This window comes from Henckelia pumila, chromosome 3, assembly GCF_033568475.1.
Source record: "Henckelia pumila isolate YLH828 chromosome 3, ASM3356847v2, whole genome shotgun sequence".
NCBI lineage: Eukaryota > Viridiplantae > Streptophyta > Magnoliopsida > Lamiales > Gesneriaceae > Henckelia > Henckelia pumila.
The window spans coordinates 196,841,171-196,864,362 of NC_133122.1; the positions used below are offsets into that span (position 1 = coordinate 196,841,171).

A 23,192-nucleotide genomic window follows, 5' to 3' on the forward strand; every position below is an offset into this window, starting at 1 on the left:
TCTATTTGGCCATAACAATGAAACTTATTCTGATCCAAATATATAGATTGATTTGTTTTTTCACGTAGATTACGAGGAGCATTGCAAAAACAAAATTTGCAAATAAACTATTTATATTTATTTCATACATTCAAAAATGATTATACACGTTTCAAGATTTAGTTAATAACAATATAATATTATACTACAAGAAAAAATTGTTATTAAATATATAAATTATTATATGTAGAATATAATATTATACTACAGGAAAAAATGATATTAAATATATAAATTATTATATATTTGGGACAACGAGAAAAAAAAAAGATATATAATTAAGACACGAGTAAATCTAGTTTTACATGAACCCGAATTAGTTCCCAAACTGTAACAGTAGCGCAGCCAGAGTGACACCCTTTACTTGGCACGTGAAGCCCTCGCAGATTATGAGCCCAACTATAAAGTGGAATCAAAATTCATACTATTTTTTTTTTCAAATAGCTAAAAAATGATCACAATTATCAAGGAAATTTTTGAAACCCAATCATGTGTGATTAAGTCAAAAGGTTGGCGGCATAATTAATTTCATAGATTAAAAAAAGTTATATTTTTAAAGTTGGAAATGACTTGGTAATATTAATAATGATTACATTTGAGACGGACTTGTACCTCAATTGGTCTCACTTTTCTGCCAATTAGCGTAGATTTGAGTTTGAGTCATCCTCCTCCTCTTGTATAAAAAAAAAAAATTTACATTTTGGTCTTCATTTCATTATTACATATGAAATAGTTAAATTTTGCATTAACAGTAAAACAAATTTTTTTTGACGTTTTTTATTCCCTAAAATTAAATTAATATATATATATATATATATATATATATATATATATATATATATATATATATATACCAAACATATATTTATTCACAAAAAAGTAGTTATCGAAAGAGTATCTCGAATTTTTTTACTATTTTTTTGTGATGTTGGAACATACAATCGTTATCATGTTCATTGAATAAATCATCGATTAACACAATAACAAATCTTGTAGAAAAACTATTGTTTCATTATTACTATTAGGTATATATGCATCATCGTAAGTTTGTTATATAAAAAATTTAAAATAAAATTAAACTTTTTAAAAAAATTTCTTTATTTAATAATAATAAATAAATTCTAAAGAGGCCTACTCACCACTTGGTATGTTAACTAAAGTTGGAGAAAACATGAGCTACAAATTAAACACCTCATCCCACCTTATCCCCTCGTTTGCATCCAAGATTTGCTTTTGAATCATCAACCTTCAATATATTTACAAAATTTCTTATTCTTACATAACTTATTTTTCATTAATTAATCCCAAAAAAAAAAAAAAAAACCCCCACAAAATGTCCAATCTACCCCTACATGACATCTCGGTAGGGACCCCTTATTCTTACATAACTTATTTTTCATTAATTAATCCCAAAAAAAAAAAAAAAACCCCCCACAAAATGTCCAATCTACCCCTACATGACATCTCGGTAGAAGTGGGGTCCCCGCATTGGCTTTTTCAACGTGTAGACTCACGCCCACACAAACTCACGTGCGAGGCTGCACGCGCACCACCGCATACTTTTTTGACTCGTGGGGCCGTTGACTATGGAGGATGGACGGTTGGATGGGGAATTGAATCTGTGGAGTGATCCAGGCCGTCGATTTGGGGACAGAGGGGGAGCAAAAGAATGCAACATTTGTTGGTGGGAATCCTGAGAAAGCCGACAATTAGAGAGTTGATGTGTCGGCTTACGATATTAAATAATTCAGTGCTCTATTAAATGCACACTCCCATTTTTTTATATATATATACAAAATATTTTTTTTATATAAATTGGATGGAAACATTTTATTTTATCTATATCAATTTCTTACGTCTCATTTTTGTGAGTCATGGACACTTGGATTAAAAAATAATAGTTTTAACGTAACATTCTCACGAGACATTTTGTGAGAAAAAAATGTTGTTCCATAATATATATTTTAATATTTGTGAATGAGTGTTAAAAGACTATATATTAAAAAAATTGGGGAAAAATTAGTCGAAATTATCTAGTCTATTTTTATGCGGTATGAGGATGATGGTTTGTTAAACTCGTGTTTAAGCAGCATTTGAGTTTCCTTCATGAATCATGATGCATGCATGATTAGATCGTTGTATTATTATTGGAAATTTTTTTGTTATGATAATGGAGGTCGTAGTTGTTATTCTTTGATATTGTACATTGACTGAATTTAGGCATCGAACTCATGATCACCAATCAAATTTTATCCTATTCTAGCAAATCGAACTATCGTTTTATACATTTGATCTATATATGATTAGATATTTTGTGAGATAGTCTCATAAATATTTATCCGTGAGACGGAGACGGACTGTTCATATTTACAATAAAAAATTATATTTTTTCATTAATGATCCAATAAGATGTTTTACCTCATTAAATTTACCCGTAAAATCATCGTACAAAAGTTTTTGTGATGTTCTAAGTTTCTAACATCCTCTTTATCCCGTGATCAAAGAACCAACAAAGAGACTCCATCTATTAATAAGGCGACCCGGTGTGAGGCCCTGCCACATGGCAAATACTGGGGGTTTTAATATCTCGACATGTGATAATTTTCGTACAAGAATTGAGTGCAAGCTATAACATTGAATGAATGCCAAATTCTGTCGCCAAAAAATTGTGGCCATAAAATCACGCGGCATTCGTAGTGTACTTCAACAACTTCACAAAACTTTCCATTGATTATTATTTTGACAAAAGAAAATGCAAGACGTGATCAGAATTTTCAAATGATGAAGTCTCAAATCATGCTTCATATTTGTCTTCATTCAAAGTCACATTTATTATTTTTTTTAAAGAAAAAATAAAATCATATATTTTTTTAGGATAAAAATAAAATCATATATATTTTTAATTTTGTACACATGTACACATAATTTTATTATATAATTATATAAAAAAATCCACCTCAATAAAATCTGTTACTGGAAGCTATGATATTAGAGTGACAAAGGAACAATAGTCACGTGCGATGGGTACTTGGATAGACGAGTCTTGGACGGGCTTGTCTTAAATATTGTGCTAATGGATCATGACCACTTTATTAATCATTGGAACGGTGGAATTGATTGTATGTATGTATGTATGTATGTACGAACGTACGTATGTATATATGGATGGAAGGATGGATGATTAGACCTGTATTATGTGATACATGTAATATATAACTTTTGGTAAAACGACAACCATTTATTAGGATCAAACGTTTATCATTAGGTTAAAAGCTATAGCTGTTAACCAAAAACAATTTTATTTTATTATATTTGTTGTAGCGCAGATGGTTGGATTGTCGAGCCAATGAGTTCAGAGAGATGCGTGTCTCTGTCTCATATCCCTTCGAGATTAGTTTTATTATCTTTTTCCTACCGTCGGCTCAATCTCTCTTAAGATCCGATGTCCCTTTTTTTTTTTACTTCACTTAGCCAACCAGATCGAACAGCGCAACGACATCAAATTGACGCATTAAGGCTTTTCAGGAGGTCAGTACTCATCCTAATACTAATCTCACACATGCATGCTCAATTAATCCAACAAAAATATTAGGGACCTATTAGCTGAAAACGATGAAAATTAATATTATGCTGAAATGTTTTGATAATTTTTTACCAATGAAAAACGATATGTATGTATGTATGTAAAAACGGGGAAAAAAAAAAAGAAAGAGGAAAAAGAACATTTTGAAAAGATTAAATAATTCACTTTCTTGGTTTTGACAAATGTCAATGAGGTTCGTTCCAGGAAAAAAACAAGCTACTGGACCCAAATTAATTTTGGTCCATAAGTTTGTAGTCATTTCTTCGAGTTGTGAATGCTCACATTTAATTTCTTTATTATTAGTGTGATCTTAAATTCTGGTTAAAAGGATATACATGTCATAAAAATAAGGATCGAAACATCCAAATTTTCGATATTTTAATCCATCGACCATATCTAAAGTAGCACCTTCAATAACCTTGATGATGAATTTCGCACAACAAAATCACGCAGACTATAAGATTTTTGTGACGTATCCCGTCTCGATTAAATTATCGACTTCTGATTTACAAAAGAATTTTGTTAATCTAATTAAAGTGGCTTGGACTCATTTTTTTTAGTGTAATTTATTTGGTTATTATAATTTGTATGTTATTGTGTTAATCCAAAAATTTACTCGATGCACACTGAAAAATAACAACCACATATTTTTTCGTTGTTGAAATAAAAAATAATTAACAGCATAGGCGGGGCTCAAGCTTAGCTTTTTGGTCCAACTAGGTCCACATATGCTTTGTTGAAGTGAGAAAAAAAAATGTACTTTTACTTTAGTCAGATTCATATGCATAATAAATATATGATGTGCTCGTGTCCCCATCATGTTGGCTTCCTGGTTGTATGAAAAATCCAAGGTGGCTAAATGCTTAAAATTTAAAAACAAAATACAATTGAATCCAACACAAGAAGATAGATTTAAAACTACCATAAAAAAAGATAGATTTAATAGTGACAGATACGAAAATGTAGCTAGATTTTAACTAGAAAACCCCTACTTCCCCTTCCACAAGTGCCATTATTTATAGCAGGAATGCATCGAAAATCAAATTTAATCATACTCAAGAACGTTTATATCCGTTTGCTGTTTTAGTAACTTATAAACCGTAACTTTTATTTTGCAATCAATTTCTAATCAAATCCATCTACCTCAAATAAATTCATTTCATCTGTGCACACACATAAACTTATAAGTTAGAATCCTTGTATATGTATATATTATTTATATATAGAATTTTGATACCATGAACATTCATTGTAAGCATTTATATGAGTACAATTGAGTTGATGTCTATCTATTAGATGTACAAGATCAGACATCTCCGATGCACATCACATTGGAATAATGGATGCTCACTCTAAAACCATATTGTTGAAATTGAATTGATATATAAAATGAAAATGAAAAGGAAAAAGGGGAATGAGAGTAGTTAAGAGATTAAATGGGCTGGGCCCGGGCAACCAAAGGAAAGATAAAAAGCAAAAAGGGAGCTGGCAGGTCCCACGTGTTTAGGAAATAATGGGCCTAGGCCTAGCCCTTGTCTTAAAATAGGTATTATGTAAATAGTATAGTACGGTGTACTAGCGTACATATATGCTACACGATCGCCTATTCTCCGCAGTGTAATTCACACACCCCCACCAAGTGGATTTTGTTCCTTATTTATTTCTTTATAATTATAATATTATGTATGTATGTATGATACCCGGGGGAGAAAATCACATCAGCTCATAGATGATCCTAAGATAAAAGATCGATTCTTAACTAGCCAGAACCGTCTGGGGTCAGCTTGGGAGCTCGGCCAAGCTCTATCGCCGTAATGCCCAGCTCGGGTCGAGAGCTCGGGAGCTCGGCCAACCTCTCTCATCATAATGCCCAGCTCGGGTCGGGAGCCTAGCTCAATTCGGGTCGGGAGCTCGGGAGCTCGGCCAAGCTCTCTCATCATAATGCCCAGCTCGGGTCGGGAGCCTAGCTCAGCTCGGGAGTTCAGCTCGGGAGCTCGGGAGTTCAGCTCGGTCCCGATGTCAGTAGGGGGTTAGCTTAGTAAAGGGGTTGAACAACCTTGGGAGAGTGGCAATATAGAGTCTTATGGATGGTAGTTCAGCTCAGATCAATTATTATTACTTCCTTTGTCAGACAAGATTCGGGCGAGATCTCAGCCTAGATATTCGGGATCGTGATCCTGGGATTCTCGGGTTCTTGATAAGGAAGGAAGGCGTTAAATAAGGAGCTCTTTCCTATAAATACCAGGTTCACTTTCATTATTTGCATCCTAATTTTCACTCGTGTACACACACCACTCTCTATATTTTGCTATCCTAGCATCTGACTTGAGCGTCGGAGGGGATACGCCGGAACACCTTCCGGCCCCCCTTTAACCCTCTTGTTCGTGGTTTCAGGTCAGCAACAGGTCATCATTTATTGGAGGAGTTTTGTTAGCGCGGCTAATTAGCTCATCCAAGAAGATCACTTTATTGAGGTATATCAATTGGCGCCGTCTGTGGGAAATTTAAGCTAAGGCATAGATATGGCGGGAAGAGGAAGAGGGAGGGGAGGAGGAAATGTGACGGATATGACTGTAGATCAGCTCAGCCAGTTCATCACTCAAACGGTGCAAACAGCCATGGGTCAGAATCCACCACCTCCTCCCCCTCCACCTGGAGGTCAGCCAAACCAAATGGGTGCGATGTGGGAAGAGATCAGGAGATTGGGTCGGCAAGTTGGAGGTCGGCCTGGGCCGACACAGAGGGAAAACCCTTTTGCTCGGGCTATTTTAGATGAAGAACTCCCTGCGAATTTTAAGCAACCCACCTTAGGGGAGTATGATGGGAGCTCAGATCCAGAGGAACATTTGGGAAGGTTTGAAAATGCAGCCCTGTTGCACAGATATACGGATGCAATTAAATGCCGGGTCTTCCTCACCACTCTGGTGAGATCAGCTCAGCAATGTTACAACCTTTTATAGCCTGGTAGCATTCGAAGTTTCAATGACTTCAGCTCAGCCTTTTTACACCAATTTGTGAGTAGCAAAAAATATTTGAAGACCTCTCTTAGTTTGTTTAATCTGAAGCAATCTGAGGTGAAACCATTGAGGGAGTATGTTCAGCGCTTCAATACAGCAGCTTTGGAAGTACCTGCGGCCACTGCTGATACCTTGGTAAACTCTTTCACTCAAGGGTTGAGGGGAGGAGAGTTTTTCAAATCTTTGGTCAAGAAGCCTCCTTTGACTTATGATGAGGTCCTTAGTCGAGTTGAGAAGTATGTGAATTTTGAGGATGCACAGAGGCAAAGAAAACATGAAGGAACGTTTGGGAGTAAGCCAAGTACCAAGATAGGAGCAAAGGTAGAAGGGAAGGCAGAAGTTGGAAGAAAAAGGGTTTCGGAAGAGATGAACAGGGCTAAGGGACCCTACCCTTACGTACCACTCTCGGTAAGCCTAGAGAAGGCAATGCAAGTCTGTGAGGATAGGCGAGCGCTTGTGAGGCCTCGAAATGCCGAGGAAGGCTCGCGGTTACCGCCATCCGACAAGTTTTGCGACTTTCATCAAGAGTATGGGCATATCACTAATGACTGCCAGAGGCTAGGCGAGGAGGTGCAGAGAATTATTTCTGAAGATGCTCGAATCAGGGCTGAGCTGACTCGGAGGGCAAATCCTCCTCGCCAAGGCCGAGCTCCTCAAAGGAGGGATCAGGGAAATGAAGTAAGGGAAAACCAACATGATCATCAAAGAAGAGCTCCACGAAATGGTCAGGAAGATAGGGTTGAGCAAATTGCAAATCACCCTCATAGGGGCATGATCAATATGATTTCAAGAGGCACTCACTACAAGAAAAAAGGCTAAAGACAACGGTTTTTCACCGTTGTCGTAGGCTTTTAAAATTGTTGTTGAAGGCTGTCTTGTTAAATGTCACGCTCAAAGACAACGGTTAAAAACCGTTGTCTTTGAAGGAAAAGACAACGGTTTTACAACGGTGAAAAACCGTTGTCTTTTCCTTCAAAGACAACGGTTTTTAACCGTTGTCTTTGAGCGTGACATTTAACAACACATCCTTTAACAACAGTTTTAAAAGGCCTATGACAACGGTGAAAAACCGTTGTCTTTTTTCAAATAAAAAACAAAAAAAATAAAAATTTTAATATACAATTTTCTAGTATTATAAATTATTCAGAATAAAATACAAAATGTGAAAATAAAATTTAATACAAGATTTCGCACCATTCGAAAATAATATCTACAACATTCTAAATAAATTTCATAAGAAATCGACAAAATAACAACAATAGCTAATATAATGAAGATAGAGCTAGCAGGAGCCCAATGGATTCTGTCAGGTGCTGCGAATGCTCCAATTTGATAGTCCACATGATAACAACTTCATAAGAGACAACTCGTATGTTTTGAATTGACCCAAGAACTATATGTTAAATCAAATGAAAAAATATCATGAATCGTTCATAGAACACATGAATAAAATAATCTAAGGAATGTCTAGTAATTGAAGAAACGAATACCTTCAACTCAAGGTGAGCAGAATCTGGAAGGATAACGGGTCTGATCGAGAGAGAATGTGGGCATATTGGTGTACAAAGCATGCACAGAACATTTGGACGTACCTGCATGAAGGGATAACCACAATATTTTTCCTGTGAATTCTTAGAGGAACTTCATACTTGAGAGCTTTTACTTTCTTTCACCAAAATTTAAGAATCCAAATCAATAGTCTCAAATTTTAGTTTAAGCTTGAAGTGCAGCAAGTTGGCGGATCAAGCTTTTATTGTAACTTAATTATCCATCCACGTTAATTTACTATGATTTTCAAGCGGCCACACATGAATCTCTCAATCATTGCATCACACCCGTGGAAACTTACCATAGAACCTCCAGTAGATGTGGAATAAGTTGTACTTCCAGTAGGGGTGGCCACTATAACTCCATCTCCTTGTACCTGTCCAGGAAATGATAAATGTTTGCCAGGCTGAAAAGTACCTTCTAAGAATCAATGTCTTACAATCGGTTGATGTTTTTTTATTAAATAAATAAATAGTATATGTAGCAATGATACCGCTTAATGACCTAATTCGCAACTTTATGTTTGGAATCAGTCAATCACACCAGTTCAACCTTGGCAGAAAGCTACCATAAATTAACAGTGAGCAGGACCAAAAACCTTAGGAAATAGGAAATATTAATCACTCTACCTTAGTTACGTGGTGGTCGTGTTCGTAACACTCGATTTTTGAGAGGTATGGATTAGACCCACGATCAACCACAATTTCATTGAGGACATCAAATACCTTTCCAAGCACTGCTTTCCCATTTCGAAATATTTCACAGTGGAGCCGCAATCTAAGAGTTATATAAACCCCATCAACTGTGTTGTTCCCATGGATAACTTGTCTCAAATCATTCTTAAAATCATCAAACTGTGGATACAAATTACAAAAACAGTCAAGAAAAGGTTGTGCAAGTAGCTTTGCACCATATAATCATAGGTGGAGGAAAGGGGCATACAGTATGGGAAGTTAGAAACCCGAGGAATCCAAGATTAAATGAAACAACTGGAGGAATAAATCTGCAATATACTCACGTCAAAAACTCGCCGGAAAAGTGAAACGATCAGCAAAATCTGGGCTTGGATCAGAATAGTTCAAAGCTTCAAATCCAACCTATAAACAACCAAAAAAGCACACAAAGTAACTTACCTAAGTACGCTTCCAGTCATAATCCACAGTTCTGTAACATGCAGGAATAAATATCCAAATTCATGCAAAAGCATGAAACTATCATTAATATAACACGACAGGAAGAGCTCATGATATACAAGTTAATTAAACAAGTTCTTAGAAAACACAAGCACTAGTATGGGTGAAAACAACAGTGGTAAAAGAAGATTATCAAATCTACAGAATATATGAAAAAATTAATATCAAATCTAATGAAACAAAACAGCGGTAATGATTTGGTTTTGCCCTAACCCTTCCTAAGTCCTAAAAAATTGAACAATATGTCTTTCAGATTTGGTTTTGCCCCTGAATTTTATGTTGGAAGCATATATATCAACAGTAAAAAGGTGTTTTCTGCAATTGCAAGTTCAAAAATCTAATGTTAACCTCAATCAACACGTTGATATATGATTTCTTTGTCTCTAAGTAAAACTCTACCATAACCGTGAAGGAAAGTAAAGAATATTTTAAAATATATATATTTTTTATTTTTTAATAAATCTGTAAATATAAAACCTAAATTAATTAATTAGGTCAAAGTAGTTCAAAAGAAGTAGGAAAATTGTCCTCGAACCGCGCAACTAGTAGGTTAGTGAAACGACACAATTAATTAAAGAATTAATTCGGGGAACTAGCGCGACGAATCAAGTTTTAAAATAAAGAAAACAATGAATTGAAACCACGTTAGTCAGATAAATCACACTAGATGTTAACCTCAATCAACACGTGGATTGGACTAGTGCCCAATCATTTTCTTGATCTGTTTTCCTGTCTCAACATCCCATGCTCTTAAACTTTTATCTGGACTAGCAGATATTATCTGCAAACCATCAGTGGTCCATTGAACATCCAACACGGCATTTTTGTGACCTCTCAAGACCATGAAATTCTTGCAATCACCATGCACATTCCACAGAAAAATATCCCTGTCATGTGAACCAGATGCAATGATAGTCCCCACAGGGTTAAATTTCATTGTGTAAATTGCACTTTGATGGCCTGACAGTAACATGATAGGTGCCTCCAAGCTTGATGCACGTTGTTTGCCATTTGATCCAGGCACTGATGGCCCGAAGTTCTGAGTCACAGTCGATAATTCTGTTGGCTTTGGACCAATCACAGAGAGTGCAGTTTCCACTTGCATTTTGCTTCTGCTTTATTCTTAATACAATAAATGGATTACAATTTTGTTAGCAGCTTCAAATCCTCGTGAATATGCATAATGATTGATAACTTTCAAGAAATAAAACAAAATCGAACCATTTTAACCCTCTAAGATAAAATACAAACCAATTCAAGTACAATCCAAATCAAAAGACCTGACCAATAAGTATGCAAGGCAATGCAAGTCACATCTCAAGAAATGAAAATATTTTCTGGAAATGATACAAAGAACTTTCATTATTTTCAACATCTTTAGAAGACAGTTTCACCCCATTTTCAATCTGTCCTATACACATGAATATTACTTTAAATTGACTTTCATCACTACTAGAATATAATTATAATTATTATATTACTATCCTAATACAATCAGAAATAAAACCAAATCTCTTCCTATTGATTATTCACCAAAATAATAATAATAATAACAAATTAATAATACACTAGAGTGCTTCCTCCTGCCATTGAACACTCTGAGATGAACTCTTTTCCCTTGTCTCCGCCCAATCTGAGACTCACATGGATTTACACACTCAAATACAATAAAAACCTTAACATTCCCTTGGGCAAAGAGTCATTTTTTTTCTCATTACCTAATGTCAAATTGATGGATGAGGAATTGGGTACTGCATTTCTGTGATGAAACACTTGGAAGCAGAAAGACTGAAAGGTACTACAACGATTTTCTCAAGGGGTTGGCCTGGCAAGTAACCCAAAATGCTAGAGACGAGTTATTTTTATCATCTGTTGTATTTCTCAAGCTTAGTTGTTTGACATTACATAGACAAGATTTCCATCCCTGAAGCTGCTAATGAACATGAAGTAGTATACCATTGTACTAGCACAAAATGATTCAAAATGTGGGATATGTATAAATTATAATTGTAAAAATCAGATGATGGACTACCCTACGTTGATACCTCTAAAAACTCAGCACCAGCCTCAAGTTCGGATTCTTTAGATGAACTGGTCTTATGATCACCTTCATATATGTTTCTCGCAAGAGAAAAACTCCTGACTATAATCTTTCTCCTCTTCTCCATTTCTCCGTCCAGCTTCAGCGACTTTGGCACACTTGTCACGCTATTCAGCTTTTTCTGATAGGCAACAACTGCCTTGGTGAACTCCTGTAGAATTCCCAATACAGGATTAAGCTTGTCTATTATTTTCCATAATCGTTCGGATCAATATACATTAAAAAAAATCAACTGATCACCTTATAAGCAGAAGGGCATTCGGGGTAGTCGAACTCATCAGAATCGGGACGTCTCATTCTCTCGGGATGAAACTGAAGTCCCATTATGAATTTCCCCTCTTCTGGATTATACGCATCCAGATCATAAAATCCTTCAATCAAGCCATCCGGTGCCAATGCCATAGGAACAAATCTTTGAGCCAATCTCTTGACCCCTTGATGATGATAACTAGTGACCGAAATCTCCATTCTCCCATCTTTGTCCAAAGAATCGCGGAACCACTGTTGCAAAGGCGTGTTCTCTAAAATTGTAACCGGATGCCCGTGCCCATCATAATCATCATAATCCATATGCACAACTCTCTGCTTTTCAGGAACCTCTTTGGGCAATTCTTTATCAATGTCTTGATAAAGAGTACCCACAAGCCACATTCAGAACTTGTGAACCTCTGCAAATCCCCAAATAAGGAATGTTCCTTTCGAGGCAAAGTTTTGCAAGTCTCAATTCGATGGTGTCCTTTTCTTTATCAATGGCAGTGTCACTAACATGTATCTTACGAATTTATTCCAATTCTTCAGAGGACAAATTCAAGGTTTCGGCTTCGTAAAGAGATGGATCAATGTCCTCTCCTTCACAGAGGAGGACGCCATGAATCGGCTCGAAGCTTTCGAGCAACATATGCACGCCAGATACTCGTGGAACGATCACCGGTACGGCCCCATAACTTACTATGAGATCAAGGTGATATTCACCTGCATAATATTGTTGCAAAACAATTCCATTTTCATATTTATCACAGGAAAATTTATTGGTATAGTCATGTAAAATATGGGAGTAAATTAAGGTATGCATGCGTTACCTTTTCTTGGGGATTATTATTTTTTTTAAAGAACAAATCAACAGATGATAAAAAAGAAAAAGAAAGGGATTAAAATGTATAAATTTACAGGAAAAAATAAAAATAAAAACCCATTGATGAGAAAGGAAGGCTGAGAAATTAATGGATTCGTACCCACAAAATCCACAAACTTGTTCTTGCGCACGCTTCGTCTGGAGACAATAAGAACACGAGGCAATATTGTTGAGAGATCAGTGGCCATATTTATTCAAAACTAAAAACAACTCTATATCTATATCAATCAAATCACAAGATCAATAGATGAAATTAAAATCGTGGGTTATTCAAAAAAATTTCCCTGTATTCTTAAATAATTATCGCTATTTTTCTGGGCTTTTGATGAATGTCGAAGTCGATGCGCCGCATAGGAGAATTTATAATCCATGACGGCGGTAGCATTTTGGGTTACTTGCCAGACCAACCCCTTGAGAAAATCGTTGTAGTACCTTTCAGTCTTTCTGCTTCCAAGTGTTTTATAATCCGTAGGAGAGGGAAATGTAGAGTATAAACCCCACCACTCTTGGTCTGCAATACACTACTACTGAAATGGTAGGAGAGTCAGTCGTGAAGATTCGGTGTCAATAATCTACTATCTTCCATTTTTTTAATAGGTTTTGCACTAAAAAATATTGATGATTTCATTTGTTTCTCCTAGACAAATTTATATACCAGAAAAGCAGCTTGGTCGTGCAAGTACCGAGCTGAAGCCTTGCGATTCCAACCATAATCGAGATCTCCAAGCACTAAGCAACCTACTCCGGTGGACGTCGCACCTTCTCCGATGACGTACGACAGTGGCGAAGAAAAATCGAAGGGAGAAGAGATGGAATCGGGTTGGGCGATTTTGGGGATAGGTTTTCTTTCTTTTCTTTTTTGACGGTAGGTTTCGTTTTTTTTAATAATAATAATAATAATAATAATAATAATAATAATAATAATATATTATTATTATTATTATTATTATAAGGGGTAGGTGAATATGTATATGTATATGTATTAGAGGTATCAATAAAATAATTTAAAAAGTGTTATAAAAGACAACGGTTTTATGAAACTGTTGTCTTTTAACCTAAAAAAACGCTCATAGACATCAGTTGATAAAAACCGTTGTTATATATGTCCAAAATAAACGCTTATAGACAACAGTTTTAAAAAACCGTTGTCTTTTACCCCCAAAAGACAACGGTTTTAAAAAAACTGTTGTCTTTTTTATTGAGAAAACGCCCAAAGACAACGGTTTTAATTAAAACCGTTGTCATAGGGTAAACAACGGTTTTTACATAAAACCGTTGTCGTTTGAGTGTTGTTAATTAACATTTTTCTTGTAGTGACTACAGATGGAGATTCAGGAAGGGCTCGCAAAGCTCACGGGCGCAGATTAGAAAATTTTGAGGTAAATTCTCAGCTTAGCTGTCCTACTGATCCGAACATTAGTTTTGGAAGGGAAGATTTAAAGGATGTGGTGGTACCTCATAATGATCCCTTATTGGTCACCTTGACCATAGCCAATTATGATGTGGCTCGCATCTTTGTTGATACTGGTAGCTCAGTAAACATTATCTTCAAAGAAACCCTTGATCAAATGAAGTTGGATCCAATCACCACGGAGTTGTATGGGTTCACGGGTCATGCTTTGCAACCGTTGGGACAAATAGTGCTCCCATTATCTCTTGGAAATGGAGAGAAGAGAGTAACCAAAATGGCTTGCTTCACCGTGGTGGATGCACCATACTCTTTTAATGGAAGATAAGTGGGAGTTGTTCGGGGTGATCAGAAGGCAGATCGGTTGTGTTATGTGAATGAGGTGAAGATTGATGCAAAGAAGAAGAGGAGGGAAGTAGGAATGGTTTCAGTAGGTCGGACATCGAGGGTGTTTGGTCAGAAGGTACTTCTGATGTCTGAAGAAGGTAATGAGAAGGTGGAATTAAGCCCGGGAGCTTAGATTGTTAAATTAGCTGCTGATCTCGTCCCATCAGTGAAGCAAAGATTGGTTGACTGCTTGAAGAAGAACAAGGATGTTTTTGCTTGGTCTGTGTCAGAGCTCAAAGGGGTTAGTGCGGAAATTATGGTTCATCGACTCAACACTCTTGAGGGAGTGAGGCCGATAAAATAGAAAAAGATACACTTTGGACCGGAAAAGGATAAGGTTATTAAAAAAGAAGTGGATAAGCTCCTTGAGGCAGGACACATTAGGGAAGTGCAGTTCCCTACTTGGTTATCAAATGTGGTCTTGGTCCCTAAGAGTTCAGGCAAGTGGAGGATGTGTGTCGATTTCAGAGACTTGAACAAGGCATGCCCCAAAGATTGTTATCCACTGCCTCGAATCGATCAGTTGGTTGACTCTACGGCAGGTCATCAGTACTTATGCTTCATGGATGCATATCAGGGGTATCACCAAATTCCTTTGGCGGAGGAAGATCAGGACAAAGTAAGTTTCACTACCTCTCATGGAACTTTTTGTTACAGAGTGATGCCTTTTGGTTTGAAGAATGCAGGGGCCACTTATCAAAGGCTCATGGACAGAGTGTTCGCCTCCCAAATTGGCAGAAATGTGGAAGTTTATGTGGATGATATTCTGGTGAAGTCTCAGGATGATGTGGGATTGTTGGCCGACCTTGAGGAGACTTTCTCGACTTTAAGAGCTTATCAGGTGAAACTTAATCCGGAGAAGTGTGTATTTGGATTTAGGGGAGGTAAGTTTTTGGGGTACATGGTTACTGAGAGGGGCATAGAGGCCAATCCTGAGAAGGTGCAGGCTATCCGATCCATGTCTGCTCCTCGTAATCTGCAAAAAGTTCAGAGGTTTGCAGGACGGATAACACCCTTGTCTTGATTTATATCAAGATCTGCTCATAGAAGTCTACCTTTCTTCAAAGTGCTTCGTAAATCCAAGAAATTTGAATGAGATGATGAATGCGGGAAGGCATTTGATGACCTAAAAAGCTATTTAGCTGAACTCCCTGTGTTGGCTAAGGCAATTCCTGGTGAACCATTGTACCTCTATTTATCAGCTTTAGAAGAGGCAGTCAGCTTAGTACTTATTAGGCAGGAGGGAGTAGCTCAACACCCTATCTATTTCTTTTCACATGCCCTTAAGGGTGCAGAACTCCGGTATTCGGAGGTGGAAAATCTAGTGTTGGCCTTGGTTATGACAGCAAGGAAGCTCAGACCTTACTTTCTATCACATCCTATTGTGGTACTGACCAACAGCCCTATTGGGAGGATATTGACGCGAGTTGATAATTCGGGAAGATTGGTGAAATGGACTATGGAGCTCAGTGAGTATGACATCCAGTATGAACCAAGGTCAGCCATTAAGGCTCAGGCGTTGGCAGATTTCCTGGCCAAAACGAGACATGTGGAAGCAGAGGATTTGTGGAAAGTATATGTTGATGGCTCTTCTAATAATGAAGGATGTGGAGTGGGGGTGTTTTTGATCTCTCCTCGTGGAGATGAGATCAGATTGACAGTTAGGTTGGATTTTCGAGCTTCTAATAATGAGGCAGAGTATGAGGCTGTGTTAATCGGCCTCCGTGCAGCTAAGCAAGCAGGGGCAGCTCGGGTGCATCTCTACTCTGATTCACAGTTAGTAGCTCAGCAGGTTAATGGAACGTATGAAGTGAAAAATGAGAAGTTGAAAGAATACATGAGGGCGATAGAGGAAGCTCGGGGCCTCTTTGATGAGGTAATGTTTGAACAAATTCCGAGGGAGAGTAATGAAAAAGCAGATTATCTTGCCAAGATGGCTAGCTCACTTCATAACTGGAAGAACAGAGACGTAGTCGTGCAAGTGGAATTAGCACCTTCTACTGAGCTCACACCATTAGCTCAGGAAGAGAGTGACTGGAGAAGAGAGCTCTTGGAATACATGGAGAAGGGCGAGTTACTAAAGGATCCAAAGAAGGCATATCGGTTGAAGCAGAAGAGTCTCCGCTTTGTGATGGTGGAGGGAGTTCTTTATAAGAGGTCATTTTCTGGACCTCTTCTCAAGTGTTTAGGCCCTAAGGAAGCTCATTATATCTTGAAGAAGATACACGAGGGGTGTTGTGGCAATCACTTGGGGTCTTATTCTCTAGCCCGTAAGGTTCTCTTAGCGGGATATTTTTGGCCTACTATTTTGAAAGGTGTCATAGCTTTGGTGACTTCTTGTGACAGTTGTCAGTGACATAGCAGACTTCAGCATCAGCCAGCAGCGTTAATGAAAGGAATCGTGGCAGCGTGTCCTTTCGATCAGTGGGGAATGGATATTGTGGGTCCCTTCCCTCCGGTCCCAGCCCAGAAGAAATTCTTGTTGGTCGCTATTGATTACTTTTCTAAGTAGGTGGAGGCGGAGGCCCTGGCTTGAATTACTGAAGGGGAAGTGCTGAAATTTCTATGGAAGAATATAGTATGCAGATTTGAGGTACCTAGGAAGCTCATTTCTAATCATGGGAGACAATTTCAAGGAGCTCGGGTGCAAGCATGGTGTAAAAAGATGAAAATTCAACAGCACTTCACATCAGTCCATTATCCTCAAAGCAATGGTCAAGTGGAGGTGACTAACCGGTCTTTGGTGCAAAGCTTGAAGACGCGCTTGGGAAAAGCCCAAGGAAATTGGGTGGAAGAGCTTCCTAGTGTGTTATGGTTGTATCGTACTACGCCAAGAATTGGGACCGGAGAGACCCCATTTAGTCTGGTGTATGGAAATGAGGCAGTTCTACCGGCAGAGATTGGAGAAGAGTCAGCTCGAATCATTTTCTATGATGAGAAAAATGGAGAAAGGAGAATGGAAGACTTAGATTTTTTGGATGAAAAGAGAGAAGCTGCTCCCATCAAAATGGAGGCGTATAAGAGCAGGATAGCTCAATCCTATAATCGTCGGGTGCGAAGGAAGGGATTCCAGGTAGGAGATTTGGTACTCAGAAGAGTTCAAGATGCGGTTGTAGGGAAGCTCGACCCTAAATGGGATTGACTGTACAAGGTGGTGATTAGGCTCAGTTCGGATGCTTACTACTTAGAAGATTCAAAGGGAAAGATGCTGAAGAGACCATGGAGTGCTTACAATTTACGCAAATATTATTCTTAAATGTTGCAAGAACAATTTTTCTTTAAGTTGTAATTCATGCAAGTTGCATTTTACTTTTATCTATAAGCAGTTATTCTTTAAGAAATATTGATGAAAACACACCTTAGTCACGCCTCTTAGGCCCCTGACTTTGGTTGAGCTCATTGCCTTAGTCACGCCTCTTAGGCCCCTGATTTTGGTTCAGCTCATCGCCTTAGTCACGCCTCTTAGGCCCCTGACTTTGGTTCAGCTCATCACCTTAGTCACGCCTCTTAGGCCTCTGAATTTGGTTCAGCTCATCACCTTAGTCACGCCTCTTAGGCCCCTGACTTTGGTTCAGCTCATCACCTTAGTCACGCCTCTTAAGCCCCTGACTTTGATTCAACTCATCGCCTTAGTCACGCCTCTTAGGCCCCTGACTTTGGCTCAGCTCACTACCTTAGTCACGCCTCTTAGGCCCGACTTTGGTTCAGCTCCCTACCTTAGTCACGTCACCTCGACCCTGATTTTGGGCTCATCTCAGTTACAGTACTTTGTGTTGGAAAACTGTGTTCAGATCAATTAGAATTGATACCCGATGCAGCGGAAGTTTAAAAATTTATTTTATTAATATGGAACGATTCCATATCTGGGTATCAAAACTTTACGATTAAATTTGTGTAAGTAAAACAAATAATCACTATTAAATATTTTACCTTAAAATCTCGAAGCGAGATTATGGACACCAACAGAATTTAATCTGCTCTTGTTGTATATCCCCGGAACTGATGAACGAACGTTTCTTCAATCAGGTCCACGAATAGAAAACAAAACCCTCTGATTGACTGCACTAGAAATCAATCAGAAGTTTGCGTAGAGAATAAACAGATATGATCTGTTAATTCAGATTGTAATTTTTCACAAAAATCACAACCCGAATTTTCTCCAAAAGGGACAGAGAATTCGAAAATCCTCTTGAATAATATAGACTGAAATTTCGAAAATTGCTAGACTGAAAAGCTTGTAATTTTTTAACACTGTAGTCTTATTTATAGATAATTTCTAGACTAGATTAAGTTATAATTGCATTATGACTCTAACTCCTTAAAGCCCACAATCCATAACTTAAGCCCAACAAGCCAAGCCCGTTGTTCTAGAAATTAATATAAAATTTATCGTGACTCTGATTGATAAACTAATTTTACCAATGTGCACAAAAACCATTTCTGCATCTTTTAAAGTCAAGATAATTTTTCTGAATCCGAATTCAGTGATTTCCAAAAATGTCCATCCCTATGTCATTTTAGGAAATCCCACTCCCTTTTAATTAAGAAGTCCAACTTCTCTTTCATTAAATTTAACTCTTTAAATTTAACTATCTCTACGGGTTTTAGTAATCCATTACTTGTGTAACCCTCAATGGTTCAGGAATACAGCTAGCCGTGGGCTCACAACCCCTTGTGACTCGGAACAACAATTTCCGACTTACCCATCGAATCATGGTAAGAGCGCCTAGCAACATCGCCCCATGATTCCCTAGGTATTACTGATAGTGCCTGCAAGAACCAGTAGATTTTGGTTAGCATACAGTACGGTCCCTTCAACCAAATATCCCGATCGAATCAACAATCATTGGTGCATCGAGAGTCGTTCGAGATTCGATAAATATGCATAACATCTTGGAGATCTATTAGTGACATCGCATGTGTTACTAGGAACACCAAGTAACCTAAAACACATCATGTACTCTGGCCAGAGATTCGTCACACTAATATCTCCTCAGATCGCATAGGATATCCACACTCGTAAGTATGTGGTGAATCCTTGACAACAAAGCATCGACTCCTATATGTGTCATAACTGTACCCAATCCCGACACCTGATGACCCCAATAGAGTCGGTAAATGAGTCAAAGTACAGTACTAGCATATAGAGTCTCAATGATGTTTCAAGTAATAAGGACTAATGGTGTACAACCAAAACCGCGAACTTTATCCACTCGATAAGTGATAACCACTTGGACGAATAGGGTAGTTCGATCATTCATCATATGAATATCCATTTGCATGCTTTGAACATCTCTATGTTCCATACCAATGAAACGTGGTACTCGGCATCGCAAATGCTAGTCTCAATCTCGAGCGATCCTTATCCTTATTTGCGGACGGCTCAATTGACTAGGAACAGTTTAGAATATACAGTGACTATAAGATGTGTTTCATGATAGCCATTCCCATGTGCTACCACATCTTACATACACTATAGTATATTCAAGGTCTTTATCAAAACAACAATAGTATATCATAATATAACATTATGAAGAAAGATAAAGTCAATGCCATTATAAAGTGTAAATTATATTAAACAAAAGATTGTTTTACATAGAGTCATAAAAGCCCTTAGCCACAAGTTGGCTAACCGAGCACCCACTTTTTCAATCTCCCACTTGCCCTAAAGCCAACTAGTCATACTACGCAATTCCATTGCTTCGCGATGTTTGTCAAACAATGGTCCTGGCAAGGGCTTAGTAAGCGGATCAGCGATATTGTCTGTAGAGGCCATTCTCTCGACACTGATGTCTCCTCTTTCCACGATCTCCCGGATGATGTGGTATTTCCTCAGTATGTGTTTGGACTTCTGATGAGACCTTGGCTCCTTTGCCTGAGCAACGGCACCCGTGTTGTCACAGTACACCGGGACTGGACCAACAGCTTCAGGAATTACACCCAACTCTTGGATGAATTTCCTTATCCAAACCGCCTCTTTAGCAGCAGCTGATGCTGCAATGTATTCTGCCTCAGTGGTGGAATCCGCTGTGGTGTCCTGCTTGAAACTCTTCCAAGAGACAGCACCGCCATTGAGCACGAATACAAATCCAGAGGTTGATTTCGAGTCATCCACGTCACATTGGAAGCTAGAGTCGGTATAGCCTTCCAACTTCAATTCTCTCCCTCCATAAAACATGAACAAATTCTTAGTCCTTCGCAAGTACTTTAGAATATCCTTCACGGCTTTCCAATGCATTTGACCGGGATTGGCTTGGTATCTACTCGTGACGCTCAGAGCATAGGCCACATCCGGTCTGGTAGATATCATCCCATACATGATACTACCTATGGCTGACGCATATGGCACGTGTGTCATCTTCTCTATCTCTTCGTCAGTCTTGGGACACATAGACTTGGATAGAGAAACTCCATGACACATAGGTAGATGTCCTCTCTTGTACTCATCCATAGAAAACATTTTCAATATGGTGTCGATGTAGGTTGATTGAGTGAGTCCTATCATTCTTTTAGATCTATCTCTATAGATCTGAATTCCTAGAATATAGGATGCCTCACCTAAATCCTTCATCGAGAATCTACCTGATAACCATATCTTTGTTGACTGCAACATCCCTACATCATTCCCCATGATTAGGATGTCATCAACATAAAGTACTAAGAATGTTACCGCATTCTTAACTACTTTCTTGTACACGCATTGTAGTAGCCCGTAACCAAAATTAGTAATTAAGAAATTAATCATAATTACTTGGGTAGAGTTCGGAAGCTCCGATCAGGATCGGAAGCTCCGAACAGGATCGGAAGCTCCGATTGATATTACGTCAGGCATGACGTGTGGCAAGATCGGAAGCTCCGATCAGGACCGGAAGCTCCGATCACCCCTATCCGGAGTCAACAAGTGATATTTTGACACGTGGCAGATCAGGATCTTCGGAAGCTCCGATGGCAGGATCGAACGTTCCGATCGAGGTTCGGACGTTCCGATCAAGGATCGGAAGTTCCGATCGTTGTCTATAAATAGAAGGCCGAGACTTCACTTTCATTTGCCAATTCCGAGTTCTCCTTTCCATTCTAGTCCTTTTGGAGCTGTTCTAGTCTTCTTAGGCTTGGTCCGGAGGTCGGCGAGGCGTTCAGTAGTCGTAGCGGAGTTGTGCCCAAGTTCTGGAGGCATCGACATCAAAGGGCTAACAACGGACGAAGGTATAGCTTTTGCTTCCTATAAATATTTAGGAGTATGCAATAGCTTAGTTAAGGCTTTTAGAGCACTTTAATGATAGTAGTATCATTTGGCAGTGTAGAGCAGACTATAGGCGTGGACCTAGAGTTGGTAGAGCTTGCACTGTTTTGAGGTACGAAAGTACTGTTCGAGATATCCTGACTGAGTATGCATGTATTATGTGACTGCATGATTTATATGCCATGATATTATGCTGCATTCATTTGCATCTTGCTGTATCTCTTTCGAGATGTCTGTTAGTAGGGTTGTACCCTATCCTGTTAGTGGATGGACTTCCATCGATTTGGGTCCGGCGTATCCACGGTTATCTCGGTATGGGAGCCACCTCCTGAAGCGACGGCACAGCGTGCTGCATACCAGGGCCCGGTCTGTCTCTGTTATCTGATCCTTGACCTCGAGTCTATAGGGAGTTCACTTTGCATGCATGTATACTCATACTCTCGTACTGAGCGTTTTATGCTCACGTCTCGTACTCTGTATTTTCTGGACACCCTATTCCTGGGGGCAGGTTTGCGATTGGACGAGGAGGGTGGATCCAGGAGAGGCTAGTCAGTGGTTGGCCAGCTGGAGCTTCATCTAGGTTTTATTACTGTTGTATGGGTTTATACAGCTATTCGATTTGGTTGTATATTATTGGATAAATTACAGATTCCTTTTCTTGGGATTGTATATCGTTTACGGTTTCCGCAGTTTTATTCTGATATCTGTTTAATTAAAGTTAATTGCATGCATAAGTTCTGTTTAGTAGGTGATCCGGGTAAGGGTCACTACATTTATGGTATCAGAGCATGCAAAATAATTCTTGGGATTTAGTCTCATCTTGAGGTATTTTTGTAGATGTCAAATCGTGACGACCGGAGTTCTCATGGCAGTGTTGGTGGGCGTTGGGGTGATGCCGACCGGGAGCCTCGTCGAGAACGGCGTCATCGTCACCATGACGACGAGCGTTTCACTGTGCGCCGATTCTTAGCTATGGGTCCTAAGCCCTTAGTTGGAGATGAGTCTCCGGAGGATGCGGAGAACTGGTTAGACCGCATGGAGACGACTTTTCAGACTTTCCAATGCACCGAGGAGCAGAAGGTGGAGACCCTTGGCTATCTTCTGGATGGGCGTGCGCGCATGTGGTGGAGGTTTACTTCTGCACCTTTTGTTGCGGCGAGAGGAGTGGCCACCTGGGCCGAGTTCCGCACAGCTTTCCAAAAGCAATATTTTCCTCCTGCACTCCGTCAGTCGAAGGCGGACGAGCTACTGAGTCTGCGACAGGGAGCCATGTCTATCGATGAGTATCAGCAGAGGTTCTTTGATCTGCTATCCTATTGCCCCGAGATTGCTGATAGCTCAGAGATGAAGTATAATTTGTTCCTTCAGGGCCTTAACCCTGAGATCCATGACCGTGTGGCGGTTGGCGACGACATGTCCTACGAGGGTTTGGTGAGCCGTTGTCACCAGGCGGAGGACAGCATTCGGCGGAATAGGTCTTTCCCTCAGTCGAGGCCTGCTAGTTATTTGGGTCCCCGTGCCCAAACTTTCAAGAAGTCTGGATC

The 23,192-nt window shown here is 38.9% G+C and overlaps 2 protein-coding genes, 1 long non-coding RNA gene and 1 pseudogene across 3 annotated transcripts; 2 read left to right on the plus strand and 2 right to left on the minus strand.

Moving 5' to 3' along the window:
• Nucleotides 1–8,518: 8,518 nt before the first annotated feature.
• Nucleotides 8,519–9,166, minus strand: LOC140886841 (uncharacterized). The gene is made up of 3 exons (XR_012151709.1): nt 9,130–9,166; nt 8,817–9,041; nt 8,519–8,563 (listed from the first exon to the last, which is right to left on the minus strand). It is a non-coding gene; the product is annotated as an uncharacterized lncRNA (long non-coding RNA).
• Nucleotides 9,167–10,141: 975 nt separating this feature from the next.
• Nucleotides 10,142–12,922, minus strand: LOC140893233 (putative glutamine amidotransferase GAT1_2.1; annotated as a pseudogene).
• A 458-nt stretch (nt 12,923–13,380) lies between these two features.
• LOC140890306 (uncharacterized) lies at nt 13,381–16,904 on the plus strand. The gene is made up of 7 exons (XM_073298067.1): nt 13,381–13,453; nt 13,928–14,289; nt 14,374–14,506; nt 14,576–14,649; nt 14,842–15,348; nt 15,523–16,683; nt 16,773–16,904. Exons 1-7 carry the CDS (start codon nt 13,381–13,383, stop codon nt 16,902–16,904), a joined length of 2,442 nt encoding a protein of 813 aa, XP_073154168.1.
• Nucleotides 16,905–17,073: 169 nt separating this feature from the next.
• Nucleotides 17,074–17,550, plus strand: LOC140890307 (uncharacterized). The gene has a single exon (XM_073298069.1). It carries the CDS (start codon nt 17,074–17,076, stop codon nt 17,548–17,550), a length of 477 nt encoding a protein of 158 aa, XP_073154170.1.
• The last annotated feature ends 5,642 nt before the right edge of the window (nt 17,551–23,192 follow it).

What these genes read in the sequence shown, in the direction of transcription:
- LOC140890306 (XM_073298067.1), top strand. Translation starts at nt 13,381, where the DNA reads ATGACGTACGACAGTGGCGAAGAAAAATCGAAGGGAGAAGAGATGGAA. An exon ending in TTGGAAATGGAGAGAAGAGA is followed by an intron (nt 14,290 to 14,373) that starts GTAACCAAAATG and finishes CGGGGTGATCAG; the next exon opens with AAGGCAGATCGGTTGTGTTA. An exon ending in CTTATTCTCTAGCCCGTAAG is followed by an intron (nt 16,684 to 16,772) that starts GTTCTCTTAGCG and finishes GTGACATAGCAG; the next exon opens with ACTTCAGCATCAGCCAGCAG.
- LOC140890307 (XM_073298069.1), top strand. Translation starts at nt 17,074, where the DNA reads ATGAAAATTCAACAGCACTTCACATCAGTCCATTATCCTCAAAGCAAT.